A 20,014-nucleotide genomic window follows, 5' to 3' on the forward strand; every position below is an offset into this window, starting at 1 on the left:
ATAATATGTTGTTTTGCACTCGACCTGATTCTTTGTCTTTAACTAAAAACTGGTGTATTAGTTTTCTTGATGGAACAACAATAGCAAAAGTTGAAGAATTTAAATATCTGGGCCTCTGGCTTGATTCCCAGCTATCCTTCAAACCTCATATCAACTCAATCTCCAAGAAAATATTTGGTTGTCTGAAATCACTTTATTGTTCTATTGACTGTTTCTCACAACAAGTCTGGAAAATAATTATAATGCAATTGATATTTCCAATATTAGACTATGCTGATGTTATCTATGGGAACACCTCCGAAACAAATCTCCATCCTCTTAATGTATTATAAAATAGTCTTTGTAGATTTGTGCTCAGGTGCTCCCGCCGGTATTAAAGGGTTAAAGACAATATATTCATTTTAATACACTGATTTAGCATCCTACTTATATGTAGGTAGGCTTTGTAAAGTTGTGCAAGTGTCAAAGACAGACAATCCTCCTGCTGGGGACTGAGGGAGCATTTTTCTCCCTGGTAACTTTGGTAAAATATTTTCATTACAAAAGAAGGAACATTTTAAAACATCTGTGTATTAAAGTGCACAAACACTGAACAAACACGCATTCCCAAAAGCTAACAGAGGGCTGTACTGCATAGCCAGATTAGTGGGTTGGCGAGATATGTCGAGTCTAAAGAGTCTAAAAAGTTTTACATGTCACAAAAGTGGCTCTCTTTGAAGCTGACTACATCACTGTATTAACGCTATGCAGCTAGCCTGGTTGGGAACAGTTGATGTTCAGAGTTTCAACATAGAAACAGCATCACTCTGTGGTCATTAGTCAATCTATGAGTGGTACAGATCCTTAGCTGAGGGAACATGTAATAATTGCAAATTTGACAGCTGTAATGTTAATGTTATATTAGTAATGCCACCGAATGGAGCTGTGCAATAACAGTAACGCTTACTGTATATACCATGGCTTTTTTTTCTCCACTGTAACTATCAGTGATGCAGAAAATCTGAGCAAGTATATTCTGTCATTTTATTTGTGAGGTTGTTGTTACTCTCTCGGAACTCTGGTCCATTTCTTCATGTCGGCTCTAAAGTCTTCTATAAAATCACAGGTAGCACATTAATGGTTTACCATATTATTAATGAGTTCATACAAACAGTGCATGAGAACAGCCTGTCACATTTCAGTGCAGTCCACCAGGAATGTGTGCTTCCGCATTGTGTTGCCACAAAAGTTGAGCTAGGCTCGTCTCTTTCGCTGGACAACAATATTAATATTTTTCCTTGAGCCCTCTGCACTGGCACCTGTGCTGTGTGGCCTCTTTGAAATCAGTACAGGCTGTTCCATAACTTCCTGTGGACGGTCTGCTTAAATTACTGAAAAAGGGGCAAAGAGGCAGAACAAGGTAACAAAAACAAGGATGGAGATTGGCATAGAGCAGAAACACTGGGTTTCAGTAAAAGTGATGAAGATGATGTGCAGAGTGAGGGAGGCGGGGCATCTGAGTCCAACAGAGACCGAGAGAAAAAAGGTGGAGAGGTAAGAGGTCATTTGGTTATATGACTCAGATTTGTTCAGGAAGCTGCCAGAGCTGCAGCTCTCTGAAGATGGAGGAGCTCTGCTTTCCACAACTGCTCAACACCTCCTGCAGAAAGCCCACCTCTCCTTGGGCCAACTTTGTGCTCCTTAACATTGTGCTGTACTTTATCTCTCTGCTCACTGTGGCTCTTAACCTCCTTGTCATCATCTCAGTCTCCCACTTCAGGCAAAGATTAACTTAATTTACTGATGTGAACAGCTTCTGTAGAATAGAAGAACTGTCTTTCAGTTGGTACTGAATAATGTTGCAGCTTGGACTTGTACATTAGACACATTTGACTTGTACTCTGTCTTGCTGACTGTTGACTGGTGATTTCAACACCAGATACTGCAGTAGTTGTCCACACTTAATTATATTATGATACAGATGTTGCAACCTTGGAAATGTATTTAAGACACATTTGAGTTGTATTCTGCCCTTTTGCACAAACTTAACTGTGATTTTGACACCAGATATTGCAGTTAGATATCCACATTTAACCATATTGAAACTGTAGATGTTGTCGATCAGAAAACATTTCATTATGTTTTTGTTTTTTTTTTTCTGTTTTAGTCATTTAGTTTTGGGGACTTGGTGAGTTCATGTTTTCACTGTGGCTCTTCCTTGTCATGATCTCAGTCTCCCACTTCAGGCAAAGATTAACTTAAAAACAGCTATTAGAAGAACTGTCTTTGAGTTGGTACTGAATAATGTTGTACCTTGGACTTGTACTTTGTCTTGCTGACTGTTAATTATAACTACAGATGTTGCTGATCAGAAACATTCCATTATAGACCTTTTTTACACTTGTTTTATCTGTTTTGTTATTTAGATCTGAGGACTTGTTGGGTTTATGAGTTTTTCCTCTTTCTCTCCAGGCAGCTCCACACACCCACCAACATCCTCCTCCTCTCTCTGGCTGTCTCAGACTTTCTCGTGGGCCTCCTGGTGCTACCGGGAGAAATCCTGCTAAAAACAGCTTGCTGGTTTCTTGGTGACCTCTTGTGTTTGCTCTATTTTTATGTGTCCTTCATCATTACATCTTCTTCCATAGGAGACATGGTGCTCATATCAGTCGATCGCTGTGTTGCGATTTGTGACCCTCTGCATTACACCACCAGAGTCACTGTGAAAAGAGTTAAACTGTGTGTGTGTCTGTGTTGGCTCTGTGCTGTTTCTTACAGCAGTCTCTTGTTAAAGGATGACCTGACTCAACCAGGCAGGTATAATTCCTGCCATGGAGAGTGTGTGATTGTCATTAACCACACTGCAGGAGCTGTTGACCTTGTTGTAACCGTTATTGTTCCCATTTCTGTCATTGTCATTTTGTACATGAGAGTATTTGTTGTGGCTGTGTCTCAGGCTCGTGCCATGCGCTCTCACATCACAGCTGTCACTCTCCAGCTTTCAGTGAATCAAAAAACAAAGAAATCGGAGCTGAAAGCAGCCAGGACTCTTGGTGTTCTTGTAATTGTGTTTCTAATATGTTTCTGCCCATTTTACTGTGTCGCTCTTGCAGGTGATGCCTTGGTCAGTTCTTCATCTGCATGGCTTTATCTGTTCTTTTTGAACTCATGTCTTAATCCATTGATCTATGCCTTGTTTTTTTCCTGGTTTAGAAAAGCAGTTAAACTCATTGTCAGTCTTCAGATTCTGCAGCCTGGCTCCTGTGAGACCAACATACTGTAGAGAGGCTGTGGAGTGACTGAAATGAGGCCTGCTCCACCAAGGTTTTGATTTGAAAATCACAAAAAAATTTTGGTAACACTACATAATACGGCCCGCGTCCTTAGTGTGTACCTCCTGTTCACCTACCACCTACTTTACCCCAACTTCCACAGATGTACAGTGTAACTTCCCTCACTCACTTCCCGCACGTATTTCCCCGTGTCTTACAGTATAACTAGGCTGCTTCTTAGACCATACCTCCCGTTCCAACCTGATCTCACAGAAATAGGTGAAATGACCACGACCTCTTAACGCTGCATTCCGTGGTGGCAGCACGTAATGGGTTGAAATTATGTGCTGGTACCACGGAAATAATGCCAATGTAAAGTCGATTAGGATCCTTTTTCATGGTGGACACACGAATTCCCTGATTCAACAACGTCCTGTATAGACACAAAAACACTAAATTGTTCTTGATATTAAAATGGCAAATATATTCCTCTGTTATAATTTCCCACCAATAATAATAATAATAATAATAATAATAATAACATGATAGTTTGGCTGTACTAGATATTTGATATATTCAAATATTCAGTCCCAAAAACGCTGTTTCTAGATAACTTGCTAAAATATCTGAAGTTAACCATCATCCTTGCTGCTTCTTAACATATTTTATCTAGATGCAGTGTCATTACTAGTTCAGCTTTACTAGACTTTTGATATATTCAGTAGATGTATCTTTTTACGACTCTATTTTACAACAAGCCACAAAAAACCTACCGTCCCAAAAACGCCATTTTTAGAGTACTATCGAAAATATCTGAAATTAGCCAACATCCTTGCTTTTTTTTCTTAACATAGTTCATCTAGGTGCAGTGTCATTACTAGTTTGGCTTTACTAGATATTAGATATATTCAGTAGATCTATCTTTTTACGACCCTATTTTACAAGCCGCAAAAAAAACTGCCATCCCGAAAATGCCGTTTCTAGCGTATTAGCTAAAATATCGAAAAAATTAGCCGACATCTTTACTTTTTCTTAACATAGTTCATCTAGGTGCAGTGTGTTTAGTGTTTTAGTTTGGCTTCACTAGATATTAGATATATTGGGTAGATATATCTTTTTACAACCCTATTTAGAACCCTACTTTGCAAATCAGAAGAACTACAACTATGTTGCTGATATGTATCAAGCTGCATGGAGTGGTCCCAGGGAATTGTAGTAAATTGTAGTAACGTTTTTGTGTTTAGCGGCTTTTTTTTAATAAACTGTTAAGAACTTTTACTCCGCCTGTCTCCTGCTACTTGGGTCCCGTTGGTTATCAAGCCAGTCCGTAACAGAATTATCTGGCCAAAAATGGACCCAGCAGAGACAGAGCGTTTGAGAAATGCACTTGCTACACAGGGAGCCATGGTTGGCAACCATGACACCATGCTGAAGCAGATTTTGGACCATATGCACCAGTTTACAGACAGCGTCACACGGATCGGCGGGCGACTGGATGCCTTCGCGGACTGGCTCGTCTCCTCCGGACCTTCCACCCAGCCTCCTGCTCCTCCGACACAGCCGGAGAATCCACCCAGCAGCGCCACCCCCCAGCCCCAAGAACCATACATTCCCATCCCTGCCAGGTATGAAGGAAACTTAGTGACATGTGCTCAGTTTTTACACCAGTCCTCCTTAGTTTTTAGTCAGCAACCTGTAAGCTATGCCACTCATGCTTCAACATTAGCATTTGTTATGAGTTTGCTTTCAGGACAAGCCGCAGCTTGAGCCTTAGCCATCTCCGGCCAACGCCAAGAAATTTGTTCAAATTACGCTTGTTTTGCTGAAGAAATGAAAAAAGTTTTTGATCATCCCGTTAAAGTGAGAGAAGCTACGGGAAAACTGTTAGATTTACGACAGGGCAACCAGTCAGTCTCCCAATACACAGTTTCTTTCCGCATACTTGCAGTAGAAAGCGGGTGGAACGATTCAGCTTTACAAGCTTTTTCGTAAGGGATTATCGGGGGAGGTTAAAGACGAGTTGGCGGTGCGAGACGAAACAGCGTCCTTAAACGAGCTTGTTGATTTAGCCATTCGGTTAGATAACAGACTGAGGGAAAGACACAGGGAGAGAACAGATAGGCAGAGGCCCCGTGCTTTCACCTACACCCCACTCAATGCTGCCTCCGACAAACCTCAGGAAAACCTTGCCTCTGCCGACCCCAAATATGTCTCGCCCTGGCGCCTCGGCCCCCGGTTACAAAGAAGAGCCAATGGGACGGCTCGGCTGACCCCGGTGGAGAGACAGCGGCACCGGCACAACCAGCTCTGCATCTACTGCGGTGGGGAGGGCCATTTCTTGGCTCAGTGTCCAGAGGTGCCAAAAGACCGGGTTCATCAGTAGGCAAGGGGGTGCTGATGAGCCGAATTACATCTTCTACAACCTCTCCAGGCAGACTACAAGTAAAGGGTATGTTGCACTACGCTCAGCTGATTACTCCCATGCAGATTGTGGTGGACTCAGGGGCAGACGACAACCTCATAGACTCAGACTTTGTTCCACGCAATAGCCTTCCATTGATAAAGCTAAATTCGCCTAGAGAGGTCCGGACTGTTGACGGCAAGCTACTGGAAGTTGTTACTCACAAGACTGAACTCATAAAGCTGACTTTTTCTGGTAACCACCATGAATACATCGAGCTGAATGTAATGTCCTCTCCTCTGATTCCCGTTGTGCTCGGGATACCTTGGCTAAAATTGCATTCCAGAGAGAAACCCCATCGGTTTTATTGAACCAGAGAAAATTGATTTGACCTCTGTCCCCAGTGAATATCATGAACTGCGGGAAGCGTTCAGTAAGGAAGAAACTCAGTCACTTCCACCACACCGACCTTATGATAGTGGCATAGACTTGCTCCCAGGTGCACCTCTCCCCACAAAAAGACAAGGTTCATAAGGAACTACAGCCACATCGCTGCCCCTCTCACCCAGTTAACCTCGGTTAAAAAGTCTTTTGAATGGTTTGTTGCTGCACAGAGCGCTTTTGATAAACTGAAAGGAATGTTTACTAATGCACCTGTGTTGATTCACCCAGATCCCAAGCTGCAGTCTGTGGTTGAGGTGGATGCCTCCGATTCAGGGGTAGGGGCCGTTCTCTCCCAGCGCTTGCCTGCGGACCAAAAACTCCACCCATGTGCTTTTTTTTTCAACCGCCTCAGTCCTGCTGAGTGAAATTATGATGTGGGGAACCGAGAGTTGCTGGCGGTGGTCCTGGCTCTTCAGGAGTGGCGGCACTGGCTGGAGGGAGCTGCTCATCCCTTCGTCGTCTGGACGGACCACAAAAACCTGTCCTATCTTCGCTCTGCACGCCGGCTGAACCCCCGTCAGGCTTGGTGGGCTCTTTTTCTGGGCAGGTTCAACCTCACACTCACCTATCGGCCGGGGTCCAAAAACCAGAACCCGGACGCACTCTCACGTCAGTTCACTCCCACGGAGGAAGACACAGCAGACCATTCTTTCCTCATCCTGCGTGGTGGGAGTGGTCCGGTGGGAGGTGGAACAGACAGTCCAGGATGCGCTTAAGAACCACCCAGCCCCCGATGAGTGTCCTGCTGGCCGATCGTTCGTTCCCCGCCTGCAAGATCCCCAGTGCTCCAGTGGGGGCACTCCTCTCGCATGGCATGTCATCCCGGGGTCCATCGGACCCTCTCCCTACTTCGCCAGCAGTTTTGGTGGCCTTCTATGATTGCAGACACCAGAGAGTTCATCGCTGCCTGCCCGGTCTGCGTCCGAAACAAGTCTTCTCATCGCGCCCCTGCTGGTCTCCTGTTCCCCTTGCCTGTTCCTCACCGCCACTGGTCCCACATAGCAGTCGACTTCGTCACCGGAGTCCCACCTTCAGAGGGAAACACCACAATACTCACCATAGTGGACTGTTTTTCCAAGGCGGTTCATTTTGTCCCTCTCCCCAAGCTCCCGTCAGCCTTGGAAATGACCAACCTGCTCGTGCAACACGTCTTTCGTCTTCACGGCATGCCCCAGGACATCGTCTCTGACAGAGGCCCCCAGTTCACCTCGCAGGTATGGAAGGCTTTCTGTCACACTTTGGGCACCACGACCAGCCTCTCATCAGGGTACCACCCACAGTCCAACGGTCAGACGGAGCTAGCCAACCAGGACCTGGAGTCCACGTTGAGGTGTGTGGCTTCCCGTCTCCCAGCCTCCTGGTGCTCCCACCTACCGTGGGTGGAATATGCCCACAACTCGGCTCAGCTCGGTCAGCTCTATGACAGGTATGTCACCTTTCATGGTGACCCACGGCTTTCAACCTCCCCTATTTCCCAGCCAGGAACTGGAGGTAGCAGTCCCTTCGGTCCAGGCCCAGTTCCGTCGAGCCCGCCGGATCTGGCGGGAAGCCATCCACCTCATCACACACCGGCTCCAGAAAGAAGGTCGGGCAACATGTCTGGTTGTCATCATGGGACCTTCCTCTCCAGACGGATTCTAGAAAAATGGCCCCCAGGTTCATCGGACCCTACCCGGTGGAGCGGGTCATCAATCCCAGTGCCGTCTGAGTAAAGCTTCCAGCAGCTCTCAAGGTTCACCCCGTGTTCCACGTCTCGCTCCTGAAACCGGTGGTTGACAGTCCCCTACAACCTCCTGCTGATCCCCCTCCACCCCCCTGTCTCACTGATGGTCACCTGGCATACATTGTCAACCGCATTTTGGATGTCCGCAGGTGTGGCCGAGGTTACCAGTACCTCGTTGACTGGGAGGGATACGGCCCCGAGGAGCGCTCCTGGTTGTCCAAGTCTCTGATTTTGGACACTCACTTATTGTCTGATTTTTATGAAAGGTTTCCCAACAAGCCTGGTAGGACCTGGTAGGTCCGTTAGAGGGGGGGGGGGGGGGGGGGGGGTACTGTTATGGTCTGCTTTTGATGCATGGTTTGGTGGCGGCTCTTGTGTTTTTCTATTTGTTTTCCTGTCCTTCCTGGACCTGCAGGGCTGGTGTGTGGAGGAGGCGGGGCTGACCTACTTTTCCACCACGGGTGGTGAGGCACACCTGGTTTCCATCTCACCTTGTCAACCTTGCTATAAAGCCAGCTTTGACTTCACCTTTTGCCAGATAATTCCGTCTCATTCGGTAGTGCGTCTCTCTTTGGAGCCTTCATCATCTCATGAGTATTTTTTGCCTTTTTCTCTCATGGACCAATCCCACTGACTTGTGCTTTTGTTCTTTGTAGTATATTGCCTCGCCGCCTTTCGTTCTCCGGAGCCCTCGCCTCCAGCCACCACCGGGCAGCTGATTTCTCCCTGCAGACGTTTTTGTGTTTAGCGGCTTTTCTGTAATAAACAATAATAAACTTAATAAACTTTTTCTGTAAACTGGTTCTGTGGCCGGGTTGCCAGGGGCGGACGGCTCCATGTGATGGTGTTTTCTCTCTGGTTCTTCCATGCTCAGCCTTATTTTTTTCTTCTTATTTATTTATTTATTTATTTATTTATTAGTGGTGTTTGGATTCAGTTACGGCAGACGGATGACAATCTGAAATGGAATGAAGCCCACAGACGGCAGACAGCAGCTACAAAACAGTAGTGGAATGCGCCCCATCCGCCCACAGCACAATGCTCTTAAAGCCCTACGCTATCAAAAGCTGGCAAAATACATTTATTTTATTTTATGGCCTTGACATTAACCTGTCATATTGTTGTGTTATCAAGGACACTTCCATGTTTTTGTGTGTATACAGGAATGTTAAAGATATCATTGAGGAAAAACGAGGTTGACGTGACATTATTGAATCAGGGAATTTGTGTGGACACCACAAAAAAGGATCCTAATTGACTTTACATTGGCATTGTTTTCGTGGTACCGGCACGTAATTATTTCAACCCATTACGTGCTGCCACCACAGAATGCGGTGTTAAGAGGTCGTGGTCATTTCACGTATTTCTGTGAGATCAGGTTGGTTGAGAGAATACTGGGACCAATGGTGTTAATTACTTCTTTGAGGAGTTTGGTTGGTATAATATCAAGAGAGCCCTGCTCTCTTGATATTATACCAACCAATGTGGAGGTTTTCATAGTGGAAATAATATGATGAAGCTCTTGTAAAGTGATGGAGTGTAAGGAATTAAAACTGCTGGTGTTTTCAGTGGAGACGGATAGCCTATTTGCAGGTGGAGAAATAGTAGCTCTGATGTTCATTACTTTGTCTCTAAAGAAATTTAGAAAATCATCACATTTAGAGGCAGATGCTTGGAGACAAAGGGTGGGGGTGGGCCAGAGGTGTAGTGGTAACCCTCGTCTGCTGAGTTTTAAAAATGCCAGCTATTTTGTTGCTTTCTGTTGACGTCACATCCCTCCTTGAGTATATCCAATCAGCACCAAGTAATCCCCAAGCCCCAGCCAGGAGTCTTTCGGGGCCGTTCTGAGTACCTACCCCGAGGCAGGGACTTGTTCAGCCCCCGTAAAAGTTCCAGAACTCTGTCCTTCGGGGGTGGTTCCTGCGGTGGAGACACGCACCAACGGCCCGGTCCCGTAAAATTACCCCGAAGTTCCTGTGGTGGAAACGGGCCTCAAGTCACAAAGTGATTTCCAATAAAAATAAAAAACAAAATAGAACAAGGCAAGCAGATAGTGAGGGGGAAGTCTTCTAGGCAAACATTATCAATATTAAGACCATGGGAGAAAATCAAGTCCAGGGTGTGACCAGCAGAGTGTGTTGGACCAGAAACATGCTGCTTGAAATTAAAAGACTCTGTAATCTCCAGGAAGTCAGAAGCAGCGAGAGAGGACGAATCATCAATGTGCAGGTTAAAATCACCAAAGATTAATATTTTATCAAGCTTTAAAATGGTAGATAAAAATTCAGTGAACTCAGACAGGAATGGCCCAGGAGGGCCCGGAGGGCGATAAATTAAAATATAATAGATCGGATTAAGGTTCCCAATTTTAGCCATCTGCATTTCAAAAGAGGGGAAAGCATCAGTGTTGACAGGCCGGCAGCCAAAACAGTTCTTAAACACAATAGCAAGCCCACCACCACGGCCTGTCAGCCGTGGTGAGCTAATATAACTGCAGTCCGTAGGGCAGAGTTCATTAAGATGAAAATATTCCAAATCCTGCTGCCATGTTTCAGTAATGAAAAGAAAGTGCATTTTCTTACTGGCGAACAAGTCATTGAGAAGTGAAGCCTTATTGGTAATGGAGCGAGCTTTCAGGAGAGCCATCTTGATGGGGGTGGAGGATGAACAAACAGTAACATCAGAAGAGATGTGACAAAGCGGACGTGGGTGACGAGGGTTCGACCCTCTGCGGTGCCCAGATTTGGGGATTCTTGCAGATATTACAGTCTGAATATTGTATACATTCGCAGCAGAGACCTAAGTAGAATAGTTTATTGGCCGATATGAACAACAAGGGGAGTCAGAGGGAGGTATAGAGAAGGGGCAGACAGCTACAGCAGGACCCACACCAAAAGAGCTGGGTACAGTGGTGGTCTGAATTGGGTCTTGCCGTGATGCATGTCAATGCTTCATGCCAAAGGCTATAAATCTGATAAGATTGTCTGTGAGCAGTTTGGTACTCCTTCTATTAAGGTGCACACCATCTGCTCTATACAGATATGAGTTACACCAGAATGAATCAAAATTTGAAATGAAATCAAAACCTGTGGCTGAGCAAAAGTTGCCTAACCATTGATGGAGGCTGTACAGTCGACTGAAACACTCAGAGAGTGGAGTCTAAACTGGGAACATCAGAGGGAGCCGCCGCTGTATCTGAAATCAAGGACCGCTGGGTGTCCACAGGCTCGAGCGATGCCAGCCGGGAACACAACACAGACTGCCACTGTAGGAGATCCTCCATGAGCCCCTCTATGGACCAGAGTTCAGTTTTTAGTTCCATGATCTCTGCTGTAGGAGCCATCAGTGGAGCTGAAACAGATGAAAAATGAAGGAACAGGCCAGCAAACAAGTGCACAAAAGATAGTCCAGGAGATATGCTGAAGTGACTGTCCGAGTACAGGGAGCAGTGAAGAGTTTGAAAAACGTACACGCCAGTGCTCTGTCAGGAGCCCGCAGTGGTGAAAAAACAGATTTCAGCTCAGAGAAATAGTGGAGTATCTCAGTTGGAAGACTTACCACCAAGGGCCCGAAACGGGCCTGCTGCAGGTGAATCAGCACTGGTAAGTCAATCACGTATATACCTACAGTACAGGCCAAAAGTTTGGACACACCTTCTCATTCAATGCGTTTTCTTTATTTTCATGGCTATTTACATTGTAGATTCTCACTGAAGGCATCAAAACTATGAATGAACACATGTGGAGTTATGTACTTAACAAAAAAAGGTGAAATAACTGAAAACATGTTTTATATTCTAGTTTCTTCAAAATAGCCACCCTTTGCTCTGATTACTGCTTTGCACACTCTTGGCATTCTCTCCATGAGCTTCAAGAGGTAGTCACCTGAAATGGTTTCCACTTCACAGGTGTGCCTTATCAGGGTTAATTAGTGGAATTTCTTGCTTTATCAATGGGGTTGGGACCATCAGTTGTGTTGTGCAGAAGTCAGGTTAATACACAGCCGACAGCCCTATTGGACAACTGTTAAAATTCATATTATGGCAAGAACCAATCAGCTAACTAAAGAAAAACGAGTGGCCATCATTACTTTAAGAAATGAAGGTCAGTCAGTCCGGAAAATTGCAAAAACTTTAAATGTGTCCCCAAGTGGAGTCGCAAAAACCATCAAGCGCTACAACGAAACTGGCACACATGAGGACCGACCCAGGAAAGGAAGACCAAGAGTCACCTCTGCTTCTGAGGATAAGTTCATCCGAGTCACCAGCCTCAGAAATCGCAAGTTAACAGCAGCTCAGATCAGAGACCAGATGAATGCCACACAGAGTTCTAGCAGCAGACCCATCTCTAGAACAACTGTTAAGAGGAGACTGCGCGAATCAGGCCTTCATGGTCAAATAGCTGCTAGGAAACCACTGCTAAGGAGAGGCAACAAGCAGAAGAGATTTGTTTGGGCCAAGAAACACAAGGAATGGACATTAGACCAGTGGAAATCTGTGCTTTGGTCTGATGAGTCCAAATTTGAGATCTTTGGTTCCAACCGCCGTGTCTTTGTGAGACGCAGAAAAGGTGAACGGATGGATTCCACATGCCTGGTTCCCACTGTGAAGCATGGAGGAGGAGGTGTGATGGTGTGGGGGTGTTTTGCTGGTGACACTGTTGGGGATTTATTCAAAATTGAAGGCACACTGAACCAGCATGGCTACCACAGCATCCTGCAGCGACATGCCATCCCATCCGGTTTGCGTTTAGTTGGACGATCATTTATTTTTCAACAGGACAATGACCCCAAACACACCTCCAGGCTGTGTAAGGGCTATTTGACCAAGAAGGAGAGTGATGGAGTCACCTGGCCTCCACAGTCACCGGACCTGAACCCAATCGAGATGGTTTGGGGTGAGCTGGACCGCAGAGTGAAGGCAAAGGGGCCAACAAGTGCTAAACACCTCTGGGAACTCCTCCAAGACTGTTGGAAAACCATTTCAGGTGACTACCTCTTGAAGCTCATGGAGAGAATGCCAAGAGTGTGCAAAGCAGTAATCAGAGCAAAGGGTGGCTATTTTGAAGAAACTAGAATATAAAACATGTTTTCAGTTATTTCACCTTTTTTTGTTAAGTACATAACTCCACATGTGTTCATTCATAGTTTTGATGCCTTCAGTGAGAATCTACAATGTAAATAGTCATGAAAATAAAGAAAACGCATTGAATGAGAAGGTGTGTCCAAACTTTTGGCCTGTACTGTATGTATATACGTTAACTTTATATCAGTGATGCCACTGAATGAAGCTATGCAATGACAGAAGTGCTTACTGTATATATTGCTTTTTTTTTTTCCCGCCATGGCAACTATGGGTGTTACAGAAAATCTGAGCAAGAATATTGTGTCCATTTATTTGTGAGGTTGTTGTTACTTTCACTATACTCTGGTCCATTTCTTCATGCTGGCTCTAAAAGAAGCCTTCTTTAAAATCACAGGTAGCACATTAATGGTTTACCATATTATTAATGAGTTCGTACAAACAGTGCATATCCTCCTCAGTTTCAAAGTCTTCAGACATGTTGGGCTGTACTTTGCTAAAAGACCATAGTGCAAATTATCTTTTAGCGACTGTGGCTACCGTTGTCTCTCCCTGCGGTGCACGTGCCACGTGATGTAAACACGGGTGAGCAAAGCTCGTGCTTTCGCTGGTGTTGCGCAGGCGCGCACATGTGAACGCGGAGCACAGAGAAGCAGTCAGAGCTACAGGCTACAGTGAGGCTAAAAACAGAGTTCATATGACGTTTTTCCAAACAACTCTTTATGTCGTGGTTGCAGCACACTTGGATCACTACGGATGAACAGTATGGAGATACTTTGTGGATTCAATTTTGTGTTCTTGGACGTTAGTCTGGGGCGCCGTCTGCCATTAGGTGGGCTGGCCGCTCCGCCCGCCGATCTCCGCAAGGGATGTGAGCAGGGCCTCCATTGGCATATGGGTGAGTAGATAATGGCAGAATTTTCATTTTTGGGTGCACTATCCCTTTAAAAGCCCAACAGGTCGGACTGGGTATGGGCTGCAAATGTGTGCCGATTGGCTGGGTCTATTAGGGCTCCGGAATCTTTTTTGTTTTTTATTAATAAATAAATAAATAAATAAATACATACATAAAGTGATAAAAAGTGAGCACACAAAAGTCATGGTTGCGTTCATACCCAGTTGCGAAGTCTTGGTTTGGTATGAACAGGAACAAAAGTAAATAAATGAATATTTAATTCATTAAAAGCACAAGAATACATACAGACAGTAGTGCATCAAATCAAAAACAGACACAATCCTGTGTATTTAACACCTCTATTCAACTCAACTTCATTTATATAGCACTTTACAAACAACACCGTTGATCCAAAGTGCTCAGCATCATACACAGAGGAAAACAAAAAGTAAAAGAAGAGAACAAACAAGAGAAAAAGAATAGACAATCAAAGATAATAGTACAATTAGAGTAAGGTGCAATAAAATCCTGATAAGGATAATAGTAGTAATAAAAGCACAATACAGGTAAATGACTCTTAAAAATCTCAGTGGTGGGAGAGAATTGGATGGGAGGAGGAAGAGAATTCCACAGTTTTGGGGCAGCGATAGAGAAACTCCTGTCCCCATAACACTTAGTCCTAGATCCCAGGACTGATAAAAACCTTTGATCAGAGGATCTTAGTTCCCTGGCAGAGCATGTGAGCGGAGCGGGGAGCAGAAGGATTTTGTGTTGAGCGAGGAGCGGCTAATTTTCACCCGCTCCGCTCACATGCTCTGCTCCCTGGCTGTGTGATATGGGGACAAGAGTTCTGTTAAGTAGTAGGGGGCGAGACCATTAAGCGCCTTATATGCAAGCATCAGAATTTTAAAATCAATCCTGCAGCTAACAGGCAGCCAATGTAGTGAGGCAAGAATGGGGGTGATGTGTTCCCTCTTCTTTGACCTTGTCAAACCTCTGGCTGCTTCATTCTGGACAAGTTGAAGATGGGACAAGGAGGACTGATTGATATCAAAGTATACTGTAGTGAGTTACAGTAGTCAGAGCGGGAGGATATGAAGGCATGGATGACTTTCTCCAGGTCAGAAATACAGAGAAATGATCTGAGTGTGGATATGGTGCAGAGCTGCATGAAACTTACTTTAACTACCTGATTGATTTGTTTGTCAAATTTTAATGCCGTGTTGAAGATGATAAGATTTTTTGCATGAGATTTGACAGAGGGAGCTAATGGGCTGAGGTGAGAGGGGATAATGTTGGTCAGATGCTGTGGTCCAAATATAATAACTTCTGTTTTATTGTCATTGAGCTGGAGAAAGTTTGCTGCCATCCAGGATTTGATATCATGAAGACAGTTATTGAGGTTGGTTAGTTTATTATAGTTGTTTGGCTCTAGGGGGAGGTAGATCTGAGTATCGTCCGCATAACAGTGGAAAGAAATGTTGTGCTTTTGGATAATGTGGCCTAGTGGGAGCAAATAGATAGAGAAGAGGATTGGACCAAGTATGGAACCTTGGGGAACACCACAGGAGATGGGGGCTGAGGAAGAGAATGAGTTGAGATGAGATTCTGTTTTTTTTTAAAGTGGCTGGACTACCACATGTTTGACAGATTTGGGAACATGGCTGGTTTCCAGAGAGTTATTGATAATTGAGAGAATACTGGGACCAATGGTGTTAATTACTTCTTTGAAGACTTTGGTTGGTATAATATCAAGAGAGCGTCTCTTGATATTATACCAACCAATGTGGACGTTTTCATAGTGGAAATAATATGAAGCTCTGGTAAAGTGATGGAGTGGAAGGAATTAAAACTGGCGGTGTTTTCAGTGGAGACAGATAGCCTATTTGCAGGTGGAGAAATAGCAGCTCTGATGTTCATTACTTTGTCTCTAAAGAAATTTAGAAAATCCTCACATTTAGAGGCAGATGCTTCGAGACAAGGGGTGGGGGTGGGACAGTGGTGTAGTGGTAGTCGATGAGGTGGGTGTACTACTAGGTAGATAGGTAGGTTACCAATGACGAAGTGGGCATACTCTCCTACATATTACAATGGCTGTTTAGCTTATTATACTGCACAAACTCTGAACAAACACACTTTCCCAAAAGGCATCAGAGTACTGTAAAGCTTGTACTGCAAAGGAAGATTAGTGGGTTAGTGGGATATGTCGAGGCTGAAGAGTCTAAAAAGTTTTCCGTGTCACAAGGGTGGCTCTGTTTTAATCTGGCTAGATCATTGTATTTATGCTGCACAGCTAGCCTAGTCAAAAACAGAGATTTGACATAAAAATGGCAAAAAACTACCCAACCCTTTTGGAAATAGTCTCTCTGTATTAAATAGTCAATCTATGAGCAGTACAGATCCTCAGCTGAGGGAACATGTGTTAAAAGGTCCATTTCAGACACCAGCGGTGCAGGAGCACCCCCATGCCCCACGGAAGGAACGTGTGTAGCTTCAGCGGTGGCCACGAGGTATCTTAGGAAGGAGGGATATATGGTCGAGCACATCACCAGGCCCAGGTGCAGCTCATCACCTGATGACGACGACCCCGCCTCGGACCAGAACCTGCCAGGAAGACAACAGCACACAGTACACCAGCACCACGCAGAGGAGTGGAGGGGTCGTCACACATGTAATAATTGCAGACTTGACAGCCACAATGTTAACTTTATATCAGTGATGCCACTGAATGAAGCTATGCAATGACAGAAGTGCTGACTGTATATATTGCTTTTTTTTCCGCCATGGCAACTATGGGTGTTACAGAAAATCTGAGCAAGAATATTGTGTCAATTTATATGTGAGGTTGTTGTTACTCTCACTATACTCTGGTCCATTTCTTCATGCTGGCTCTAAAAGAAGCCTTCTTTAAAATCACAGGTAGCACATTAATGGTTTACCATGTTATTAATGAGTTCGTACAAACAGTGCATGAGAACAGCCTGTCACATTTCAGTGCAGTCCACCAGGAATGTGAGCTTGCGCATTGTGTTGCCACAACAGTTGAGCTAGGCTCGTCTCTTTCGCTGGGCAATAATATTAATATTTTTCCTTGAGCCCTCTGCACTGGCACCTGTGCTGTGTGGCACAGTCAGTCAATCAGTAAGGGCTGTTCCATAACTTCCTGTTGATGGTCTGCTTAGGTGACTTAAAACAGGGCAAAGAGGTAAGACAAGGTAAAGAAAACAAGAGCAGAGACTGACATAGAGCAGAAACACTGGGTTCCAGTAAAAGTGATGAAGATGATGTGCAGAGTGAGGGAGGCGGGGCATCTGAGTCCAACAGAGACCGAGAGAAAAAGGTGGAGAGGAATTTCGAAAACATAAGAGCTCATTTGGTTATATGACTCAGATTTGTTGAGGAAGCTGCCAGAGCTGCAGCTCTCTGAAGATGGAGGAGCTCTGCTTTCCACAACTGCTCAACACCTCCTGCAGAAAGCCCACCTCTCCTTGGGCCAACTTTGTGCTCCTTAACATTGTGCTGTACTTTATCTCTCTGCTCACTGTGGCTCTTAACCTCCTTGTCATCATCTCAGTCTCCCACTTCAGGCAAAGATTAACTTAAAAATGTGAACAGCTTCTGTAGATTAGAAGAACTGTCTTTGAGTTGGTACTGAATAATATTGCACCCTGGAAATGTATTTAAGACACATTTGACTTGTATTCTGCCCTTTTGCACAAACTTAACTGTGATTTTGACACCAGATATTGCAGTTAGATGTCCACATTTAACCATATTGAAACTGCAGATGTTGTCGATCAGAAAACATTTCATTATATGTTTTTTTTTTTTTTTTTTTTTTTACAACTGTTTTAGTCATTTAGATTTGGGGACGTGGTGAGTTCATGTTTTCACTGTGGCTCTTAACCTCCTTGTCATCATCTCAGTCTCCCACTTCAGGCAAAGATTAACTTAAAAATGTCAACAGCTACTGTAGATTAGAAGAACTGTCTTTGAGTTGGTACTGAATAATGTTGCACCTTGGACTTGTACTTTGTCTTGCTGACTGTTAATTATAACTACAGATGTTGCTGATCAGAAAACATTCCATTATAGACCTTTTTTTACACTTGTTTTATCTGTTTTGTCATTTAGATCTGAGGACTTGTTGGGTTTATGAGTTTTTCTTCTTTCTCTCCAGGCAGCTCCACACACCCACCAACATCCTCCTCCTCTCTCTGGCTGTCTCAGACTTTCTCGTGGGCCTCCTGGTGCTACCAGGAGAAGTCTTCCGAAAAACAGCCTGCTGGTTTCTTGGTGACCTCATGTGTTTGCTCTATTATTATGTGTCCTTCATCATTACGTCTTCTTCCATAGGAGACATGGTGCTCATATCAGTCGACCGCTATGTGGCTATTTGTGACCCTCTGCATTACACCACCAGAGTCACTGTGAAAAGAGTTAAACTGTGTGTGTGTCTGTGTTGGCTCTGTGTTGTTTCTTACAGCAGTCTCTTGTTAAAGGATGACCTGACTCAACCAGGCAGGTATAATTCCTGCCATGGAGAGTGTGTGATTGTCATTAACCACACTGCAGGAGCTATTGATCTCGTTGTAACCTTTATTGTTCCCATTTCTGTCATTGTCGTTCTGTACATGAGAGTATTTGTTGTGGCTGTGTCTCAGGCTCGTGCCATGCGCTCTCACATCACAGCTGTCACTCTCCAGCTTTCAGTGAATCAACAAACAAAGAAATCTGAGCTGAAAGCAGCCAGGACTCTTGGTGTTCTTGTAGCTGTGTTTCTAATATGTTTCTGCCCATTTTACTGTGTCACTCTTGCAGGTGATGCCATGGTCAGTTCTCCATCTGCATCATTTGTATTTTATCTGTTCTGTTTTAACTCATGTCTTAACCCCTTGATCTATGCCTTGTTTTATTCCTGGTTTAGAAAAGCAGTTAAACTCATTGTCAGTCTTCAGATTCTGCAGCCTGGCTCCTGTGAGACCAACATACTGTAGAGAGGCTGTGGAGTGACTGAAATGAGGCCTGCTCCACCAAGGTTTTGATTTGAAAATCACAAAAATTGAAGTAAAATCTCTGTATATAGTACTGTATATAAGCAGTATATGATAAAATTGTGCATTGCTCTACTCGGTGTCAGTTTCATGTAAGGATTCCAACTTGCTGTGATCCGGAAATCTACAACAAATCTATGCATCACATGGGGACACCTAATGTTGGGATCTATGACTCATCGAGGCAGCACCATTTTTTGGGACTTAAGCCAGAATTCCACTGGATGCATGTCCGTTGCAGAACGGCAGCGCTGGTTATCTGCTACGTACTCCGCCGTCCGTCAACACCCACCGGCTGCGTTTGCTGTGCGGAGTGGTGCAGCTCTGCTGGAAGACATCTCGGTGCACCTCCATGATTAGTATCTCCTCATCCATGGTGTCAACAGGGTGAAATGATGTCTGAAAGCCTCTGACCTGTTGACTTCAGGCCTGCCTCTGCCCATTATGTAGTTTTCAAGGTATAGTGCAGGGAAATATGATCCGCCGTGAACACTGTGTATTTTATTTTGAAAATTAACCGGATGTTTTATTTTGTTTCTGTGCACGACTTCCTGCCCCGCACGATCTGCTCTGTGCTGAATTGCTGCGTTGTGCTCCGGTGGCCGGCAAAAATAGAAGTCCTGCGTATCTGTTGCGGAGGGCTCCGGAACGCCGCAGCTGAGACGGAGCTGGAATGCAGCACAGCTGCAGCCGGTGGAAACACACACATTGACAAGAATTAAATCCTATGGGCTCCGCTGCCGTGCCGGAGTGCAGACGCAACCAACACGCATCTGGTGGAAACTGGGGGTTAGCCTTTACATGTGCCTGACCTTGCAATAGATCTCCAATTAAGGTATAAAAACTGCTACTGGAAATAATTAATAATTATTAATGATAATTATCAATCATGTTAAATAATGTGACTTAATTCACATGAATCACCTCTTCGGGCACCATTCCCGAAAAGGAAAAAATGATCGCCAGATAAAGATATCAGTCTCATAAAGTTCACTAAGCTATCAAGTGGAAACTTTGATTAATAACTAAGTTAATAACCATAACAAAAATTAATAGTAAAGCCTGAAGGATTTCAGAGTTCTTGACATAGCAGAGGTTGACTTTTCATTCACTCTTGTGCAATATTAAACAGACAGAAGGTATGATTCCAAAATATATTTATTCAT

At 44.4% G+C, this 20,014-nt stretch overlaps 2 protein-coding genes across 2 annotated transcripts; both read left to right on the forward strand.

The window, feature by feature from the left end:
- The first annotated feature begins 1,601 nt into the window (after positions 1 to 1,601).
- LOC144466760 (trace amine-associated receptor 13c-like) lies at positions 1,602 to 3,262 on the forward strand. The gene is made up of 2 exons (XM_078174177.1): positions 1,602 to 1,759; positions 2,452 to 3,262. Exons 1-2 carry the CDS (start codon positions 1,602 to 1,604, stop codon positions 3,260 to 3,262), a joined length of 969 nt encoding a protein of 322 aa, XP_078030303.1.
- Positions 3,263 to 6,971: 3,709 nt separating this feature from the next.
- On the forward strand, positions 6,972 to 18,791 carry LOC144466761 (trace amine-associated receptor 7a-like). The gene is made up of 4 exons (XM_078174178.1): positions 6,972 to 7,804; positions 7,969 to 8,112; positions 17,199 to 17,381; positions 17,975 to 18,791. The coding sequence occupies exons 1-4, from the start codon at positions 6,972 to 6,974 to the stop codon at positions 18,789 to 18,791; spliced, it is 1,977 nt and encodes a 658-aa protein (XP_078030304.1).
- The last annotated feature ends 1,223 nt before the right edge of the window (positions 18,792 to 20,014 follow it).

The sequence above is a fragment of the Epinephelus lanceolatus genome, chromosome 14 (assembly GCF_041903045.1).
Source record: "Epinephelus lanceolatus isolate andai-2023 chromosome 14, ASM4190304v1, whole genome shotgun sequence".
In the NCBI taxonomy this organism is placed as follows: domain Eukaryota; kingdom Metazoa; phylum Chordata; class Actinopteri; order Perciformes; family Serranidae; genus Epinephelus; species Epinephelus lanceolatus.